Raw genomic sequence first — 8,628 nt, forward strand, 5'->3', positions numbered from 1 at the left:
CGTGACCAGAGCATCAATAATTAGTGCTGATTGGCAATGAAGCCAACACCCAAGCCTCTTTCACAGAACACTGCAGCTCACCACCTGGACTGAAGACAGAACACACAGACCAACACAATAGTAGAACTCTAATAATAATAAATATGGCCAGGGGGCATCACATATATATACACAGTAGTAGATGGAGGTGGAAGGGGTGGATGGAGGGATTGTTCTAGACCACGTGGGCAGTAAGAACAGGTAGGTGATGGCGCACAGGTGTATTTATGCTGCGGTGATTGTGATGGGATTGGCCAGGTGATAATGAAAGGCAGGTGAGTTTGATAAGGAGGGGGGAGTGGTTAAGGTGAGCGGAAGGAGGTCTCTTCTCCTTCCCTTTGCACCATTGATGACTTTAACAACCGAATGTCGAATTGTGACGCGTTTTGGGCTTGTAGATCGGCTATTTTTGCTATGACAGTAATATGCGATGTGGCCCTCTGGAGTGAGTGTAGAAATATAGTGGCCCTCTCTCCATCAAGTTGCCCACCCCTAATCGTTTTACAGTGGGCTTTGTGGATCATCTTCAAATGTACACAGTCAACGCTCAGTACACAACAAGGTCAACGAGCTAATACCATGTGCTTAACCATGTGTTACTATTACTAAGTGTGCATTCCAGACACAACACAACGGTCCTGTTGTACTGTTGTTTGGTTGTCTCCACCAGGCCGAAGGCATTAGTCTACTGGAATGTTCATGAACCCAGAAATGGTGGTTAGTATAAACTTTTATGATTCAAATGTAATCTATAGGCTTAGAAGATGATATTAAGCTTGGTTGCTAAAAGTTGCACGTTGAGCAATTTGAGTTATTAGCATAATATGTGACCATACCATTAACATCCTGTATAAGGCAAAAACATAAAAGTTTATCATGCTTTATGACATGTGACATGTCAAACTAGGGGGTTTTCATGATGCTGAATCCATTCCAAGAATTATTTTTGCAAAAAAAACACTCCTTGGCCTAAAAATGGCCATCACCGTCTTGAGTTAATGTGATGAGGTCAGCATATTTGGGCAAGCGGCTATGGACAAAGGGACAGCATGCTACAAAATCGACTTCACATCTGCTGCAGAGAAGAGTGATACGGTTGCAGGGAAACACACTCGCCAAGGTTATCCGCGCCTAGATTTCTCAGAACCCATAGACGAAAGGTTTTAGATGCATTTCATGTCCACTAGTGCGGCCTATTGCGGGCTACTACCACCAGACTCCACTACTTCTTGAACCATACTAAGCCATTACTACTGCCAGTGTCAACTTAAGGCCTCCTATGTAGTATGTTTTATTAACTGAGTTGTACATCAATAAAGGGTATTGAGGACATTGGAGTAATGTCCTCTCATTTACTTTGGTAACACATGTTGCATTTGTATAGCACCTTTTATACAAGGTGCATATATTCATACACTAATGGCAGAGGGAACCATGTGAGGCACCAACCTGCTCATCTGGAGCAGTTAGGGGTTCAACGTCTTGCTCAAGGACACTTCTGGGGGAGGTCAGGATCGAACTGGGAACCTTCTGGACCTGTAAAGAACTATACAGGGAACAACAGGTTATTTGTTTGACCGTAACGTGGTGCTATATAATAACCTCAATGACCTCAACCACCACAAAGAACCACTACAAAAAACACACCATATATATTATGTTTGTGTGTAGGGGCCCAGAACTTGTGGACATCCAGTTTTGCTCCATTTTGTGTGTCTGATTGTGCAGGGTGTTGCTCATTTATCAGCTCAGTGAAAGGTTACTTGGAAATTTGAAAATGAAAGGCACTTTCTAATTTTACCTTTATATGCGTGGACTAAAACTCCATTGCTTTCATTTTTAATGCTGTTTATTCACGTACACACAATCTACCGTGAATTGCGTGTGATTACCTTCCTTGTAACCCCTCAAAAATGTCCGCTCATGCCAAAAAAGAAAGGTTTCAACAAAATATGGACTACTATTTATGTACTGAAGTCGAAGGTAATAATAATATATACTCTGACCATCTTAGAGACAAGGAATAGGAGTTACAGGCGATTGAAAGAAATGGATAGAATGGATGCTTATGGCGACGACGATCTAAGATGGGCGATCCAGTCCTGTGCTAACAACACAGCTAGCTAACCGGCTAACGTGAGTAGAATTTTGGCTCGAGCAATCGAACGCGCTATAAAAGCTCAATTGCCGAAGGCCGTCGGCAATGGCGTTAAGCGCCAGTATCAAAATTAGGCTTCAATTGACTTTAATCGTCGGCAATGGCGCGGAGGGTGTTAATTCATTTTGAGCACCTATAGTCTATTAAATATTGTTAGAATAGGAATGATGGCAAAAATGTCAATTCATGTAAGCAAATTAAACTTCAATTCTCAATATAATATATCGGTGTATCAACTAAATTAGTTGGCATGATTTTACATTCAAACTATTTAATAGTTTTGTATATTGTGCAAGAAGAGCATGGCTGCATCCAAAATCACATACTAACATTACATGAACTATTTAGCATGCCAAATTATTTTTTTGTTTAGTTTAGTTTCGCTTATTTCGGACCTTTCACATGTATAACAATACATAATGCATTATTACCATGATATCCGAAAGCTTAGGAGCTGCAAAACAATATGAGAAATACATACTAAATTCAGGAATGCGCCCAAAATCACATACCATACAGTACATTATGCCACATTACTTTTTTGAATATGTCCGAAAGCTTGGTATGTCCAAAGTGAAAACCTACTGTTTGTGTTTACTAATGATACTAAATACTAAACAGTATAGGCTGAAAATAGCATACAGTGTAGTAGGCTAGTACTGTATGTGGTTTAAGTCGCAAAACTTGCATTGTAATTACAATTTTCACTTTAACTTTTAAGTTGTGTTTTTTTAAATCAGCAGCTTAGGTGTGGCTATAGGGTGGTTTCATTAACCAAATTAACCATATTGTTTCCAATACGTTGAAACACAAAATGAATGCAGTATCCATATACCAGTATTGATACCATGGATACTTTCAGCGTTGATACTGAAATAGACACACACGGGCACGCCCAGACGTGATACTTAAGGTGATTTAATTAATGGCTGTTGAGTGTTGACATGCCTAGACGCAGCCGCATGCATGTATGTGTGTGTGTGTGTGTGGGTGGGTGGGTGGGTGGGTGTGTGTGTGAGAGATTTGCATGTCAAAGCTCTGCCCATTACCCAGACTCATCTGAGACAATAAAAGATTGACCTTCAGTTCAGACCAAGCACACACACAACTTCTCCCATGTGAGAGAGGACTGCATGCTGCTATACAGGAGGGAAAACCAACACTGCTGCTGACTTGAACAAGAACCTGGATTAACTGAAAGTCAACTTCAGGGAACATTCTATCAGGAGAAGGGAGTGTTACCGCCACGGACTGGCTGATTTCCTAGCTGTCTTTATCAGGGTGATTGTATAGTTTCAGTGAGAGACGTAATGGCTTCCCAGATGTCTCTTTCAGAAGAGGATTTTTCCTGTCCTGTGTGTCGTGACATCTTTGTAGATCCCGTTGTCCTGTTATGCAGCCACAGCTTCTGCAAGGGCTGTCTGCACACGTGGTGGAGAGAGAAGCAAACAAGGTTATGTCCAGTTTGCAAGGAAATATCTTCGTTGGATCAGCCACCCTGTAACCGGGCCTTGAGGAACTTGTGTGAGGCCTTCACACAGGAGAGACGTCAGAGAGCTTCAAAACGTCAGAGGACTTCACCAGGGTCTGAGCTTCTCTGCAATGTGCATGCCGAGAAACTCAAGCTCTGCTGCCTGGAATGTCAACAGCCAGTGTGTGTTGTGTGTCTTCATTCTGAAAAACACACCAACCACCGTTTGGTGTGTTTCAGACCCATCGGCGAAGTTGCACTGGACCACAAGGAGGAAGTCCAGAAATCATTGAAGCCTTTGCAGAAGAAACTGAAGACATTCAATGATGTTAGGAGTAAATGTGTGCAAACAGCAGAATACATTAGGTTCCAGGCCAGGCACACAAAGTGTAGAATTAAGGAGCAGTTTAAAAAGCTCCATCAGTTTCTACACGAGGAAGAGGAGACAAGCATCACTGCTCTGAAGGAGGAAGAGGAGAGGAAGTGTCAGTTGATGAAAGAGAAGATCGAGGGTCTGAACAAAGACATATTAACCCTCTCACACACAATCACAGACATAGAGGAGGAGCTGAGAGCTGAACACATCTCATTCCTACAGAACTACAAGACAACAATGGAAAGAGTCCAGTTCACACTGCAGGACCCACAGCTGGTCTCGGGGGCACTGATAGACGTGGTCAAACACCTGGGCAACCTGACCTTCAGAGTCTGGGACAAGATGAAGGACATGGTGCCCTACACTCCCGTCATTCTGGACCCCAACACTGCCAAACCAGGACACGTCCTGTCTGATGATCTGACCAGTGTGAGAACTGAAATGCGCTGGGTTCCTGACAACCCTGAGAGGTTTGACCACTTGGACATTGTCCTGGGTTCTGAGGGCTTTAACTCAGGGACTCACAGCTGGGATGTTGATGTTGAAGAAATCATGGAATTATATGTTTAATTCAAATAAATGTCTATACTATATTGTGTGATTTGCATTCAGTTGTTCAGTTCTGTTAAGCAAAACACATTAGTTCAATATCAATGCTTTATTTGTTTTACTCATCCAGTCTTCAAATTGTGACTATAGGTCAGGATATGAAGCCATCATTTCATTGTATGGTAGTGGGTTTTCATGATTATTTTTTGTTAGTGTAAGTGATGGACCAGAGAGATTGAATAAGACATGCAAACATACAGTATACAAACCATACATAGAGAGAAGTAGTTTGTCAGCATTCTGTTTGTATGGAACTGCTGGTATTCACAGACTCTGTGTTTGCGTGAATGCAAATCATTCTTACAAACGACATGAATTAGATTCTACATATGAATGAAAGTCATTAACAAATGAAATGTCTGGGCTGGGTTGCATTGGTGTCTTTAAGTCTTGGTAAACTCAACAAGCTGCATTGTGTATTTATATTTGGTATTTTCTTTGGGTGGAACAGGCTGTTTTTAGTCTAGCTTCTTAACTCCATCGTAGATCATCATCATCAAGAAAAAATATAGCTGCAAGCAGCGATATGATCGAGGGGCCAATTTGCAGCAATAAGAAAAAGACTATGCAATACGCACAATAAGTGAGGCACACTTTAAGGGCTGCGGAGCTGTCGCTTGGCTGTTCAACTAATCCGAAGGGCCACCCTTCCTGGCTACCAGATGGGATTAGGGACGCCTCCTAGCCTTGGTCTAGACTCTAGAGCGTTAGTGAGTTCTCTCTAACGCCTGGCCAGGCACTAACTGCTGCACATGGACAGAAAATTCCACTGCCATGTGTGGGCTCCTGACTTTTAGTAAAAATAAACAAAACTACTTTGCTGTCACTCACCGAAACAAAAGCTGTTTTGTGTTGTTGAAAGTCTATTCTCCAGGGTGGGAATCCTCTCAGGGCCTCTTCTCAGGTCTTTTGCTGCTTTTTGGGTTAAGGTTAGGTTTAGGTATAGTTTTACTGAGTTTGGTTATGTCAGCCATTTAAATGTCTTCCATGTTTCTATGGCTTATTGTGCATATTGCATATTGCATTTGCTTTCCTGCTTGGCCTTCATTATCGCTGCTTGCAGCTATATTTATTATTATTATTGTTACCCTTATTATTATTATTATGAATTATTATTATTATTATTAATAATAATAATAAACGTAATAATAAACATAAAGCTGCAATCCGTACCCCTACATAGGATTCTAATCCAAGGTCCCCATGTGAGCATCAACAAGTCAAGTTGTTTACGTTTGAGTTCGATGCAATACTCTGACCCACCAGTAGGTGTCCTAACTGACCACAGGATGTAAATGTCTGTCTCAGTAGAATAGCTACAACCACTATGATTATTATATCAAAGGAGTGATATCATTTCATCTCACTATTTGCACTCATAGAACTTCTAAATGGTTCACAATTGAATTCATTCCAAAGAACCCCCATAGCTCTGAGTGTATAAATGGAACCAAATGGATCCAAGGGTCCATACATTCAGAGTTACAGACCTGTAAAGCCCAAGCCACACCAAAGGGTCGGGTTGGGACAAAACTGTTTTTAAAGTAAACCTAAACCACACCAATGCAACTCATTGAGTTGCAATGCGTTGCATTTGTGTGGTCTACGTCTACCTTAAAAAACGTTTTGTCCCCTTTGGTGTGGTTTGGGCTTAAGGGTCTATTTAGAATGTCTATGTAGTGTACTAGCCAGATTATGTACCAAATCCAATACCTAATGTGTTGTTTTACATACACTTCTAAGTGCAGGTCTATATGATGTCATACTTTATCTCATCACTAGTACACTTCCGATCTACAAGCACTCTGAGCTTGTAGATTGGCTATTGTCAACTGAACTATTGTGCACACTTGGGAATGGAAATCTAGTGAGGTCTGTTATCTTGCCCACTTATAGGTATAAGTAGTGTAGTTATAGTAGTGTTACTGTTAAGTTTGTAGGCTCGCACTCACTCAGACACCAGAATACCAATACCAAACCAGATGGATAAAATGGAACAGTTCTTATTTATTGACATAATAAAGATGATATGATGGAAACAATGATGGCGATAAGCTAAAATAGAAACAAAGAAAAACAAATTCAACCAAAGTAACAAATAATGAACAATTGCACCAAATGAGTGCTTTTTGAAGGCCTTCTGCAATCTGTGCAGGTGTGTTCCACTCACTACTCAACTCAGTGCAGGTGTGTTGCAACTTGCAACTTGCAAGTGCCCAATTTAACCATTTTGTTGGACCCCACACATGCAGAGACACTGAGGTGCCTGACCACTCAACCCAGAACCCAGGGTAGAGGGGTTCAGTGAATGCACACTGGAAGGTGTACAGGTGTGTCAGCGTGTCAGAGGAGACTCTGTAGAAGGACAGGGTGCCAGCAGGCCAGTCCAGATACACTCCGACCCTGTTGGAGCCAGAGGGGGGTACTGGGATGAGATGGTCCTTCCCATTATGACAGGCAATGTAACTGGCAGGAGAGCATTCCAGTCTCCAAGACCCGCCATAGTACCCCAGCTCGCTGTCTGCACCCCGCCCTAACCTTCTGATTCGTCTGGATGTGAGGGCGATAGACACCCACTGACTCCATTTTACCTCCCAGTAGTGGCGTCCAGTCAGGCCCTCAATGCACAGCACCTGCGACCTGGAGTCCAATCTGTCTGGATGATGGGGATACGGCTGCTCCTCTGTTTCCCATGACACCTTCCTGTTCCCATCAGACAGAGACAGGTGTCGGTAGGCTGTGTTTGGGTCCAATGTGAGAGGACAGGCGTCTGATGGGCAGAACAAGACACACAGTCAATAAACCATCATTCGCTATACAAGCCTTTGTCTTGTTCCAGTCTACAAGGCATACAAGTGTGTGTGTGTGTGTGTGTGTGTGTGTGTGTGTATGTGTGTGTGTGTGTGTGTGTGTGTGTGTGTGCACGTGCGTGTGTGTGCGTTTATTTTATATTTCATTATGACTTTTGTTTTTGTTAGTTTTTTATTGTAATAGTCTATTCAGTTAGAGGTTATATTCAACAGGGTCAGAAAAAGAGCAAAAAATAGCATATCTACAACCTCACAACGTGTCGCACCACAACAAGTTGTGAGCTGGCAGGCCTGCTATTTTTGCTCTTTTTGAAACTAAGGACATTTTCTCTAGGTTTCTAGTTAATTTGATTAGTTTTGTAAACGCAATGCAGTTGTCGTTTTTATTTTTGCAAAGCTACATTTTGTAACTAAAAACTACTTTTTGTAATTATGTTAATTTTAGTTAGTTATATAGTTAGTTATAACCCTGAAAACTATATAGTAAACACATGCTGCTCACATCTTCTGAGGAGTTCCGGTTTAACATGGTGCTCTCCTCCATGGTCCACACTGTAGGCATGGAGACGAGAGCAGCCACCAATCCTGGGTGGGCGATCAGTTCCTCACAGGTGAGAAGGAACCTGGCCACGCCTCCGTGACCAGAGCATCAATAATTAGTGCTGATTGGCAATGAAGCCAACACCCTTTCACAGAACACTGCAGCTCACCACCTGGACTGAAGACAGAACACACAGACCAACACAATAGTAGAACTCTAATAATAATAAATATGGCCAGGGGGCATCACATATATATACAGTAGTAGATGGAGGTGGAAGGGGTGGATGGAGGGATTGTTCTAGACCACGTGGGCAGTAAGAACAGGTAGGTGATGGCGCACAGGTGTATTTATGCTGTAGTGATTGTGATGGGATTGGCCAGGTGATAATGAAAGGCAGGTGAGTTTGATAAGGAGGGGGGAGTGGTTGATAAGGAGGGGGGAGTGGTTAAGGTGAGCGGAAGGAGGTCTCTTCTCCTTCCCTTTGCACCATAAATGACTTTAACAACCGAATGTCGAATTGTGACGCGTTTTGGGCTTGTAGATCGGCTATTTTTGCTATGACAGTAATATGCGATGTGGCCCTCTGGAGTGAGTGTAGAAATATAATGGCCCTCTCTCCAT

General features: G+C 42.3%; 2 protein-coding genes across 2 annotated transcripts; one reads left to right on the top strand and one right to left on the bottom strand.

The window, feature by feature from the left end:
• Positions 1-303: 303 nt before the first annotated feature.
• Positions 304-4,614, top strand: LOC306924916 (E3 ubiquitin-protein ligase TRIM35-like; the record flags this gene model as incomplete). The annotated part of the gene is made up of 2 exons (XM_079503598.1): positions 304-314; positions 3,909-4,614. 2 exons carry the CDS (start codon positions 304-306, stop codon positions 4,612-4,614), a joined length of 717 nt encoding a protein of 238 aa, XP_079359724.1.
• Positions 4,615-6,640: 2,026 nt separating this feature from the next.
• LOC306924917 (stonustoxin subunit beta-like) lies at positions 6,641-8,025 on the bottom strand (the record flags this gene model as incomplete). The annotated part of the gene is made up of 2 exons (XM_079503599.1): positions 6,641-7,423; positions 7,953-8,025. 2 exons carry the CDS (start codon positions 8,023-8,025, stop codon positions 6,657-6,659), a joined length of 840 nt encoding a protein of 279 aa, XP_079359725.1. The 3' UTR covers positions 6,641-6,656.
• Between the last annotated feature and the right edge of the window lie 603 nt (positions 8,026-8,628).

The sequence above is a fragment of the Electrona antarctica genome (genome assembly GCF_951216825.1).
Source record: "Electrona antarctica genome assembly, chromosome: 6".
Lineage (NCBI taxonomy): Eukaryota > Metazoa > Chordata > Actinopteri > Myctophiformes > Myctophidae > Electrona > Electrona antarctica.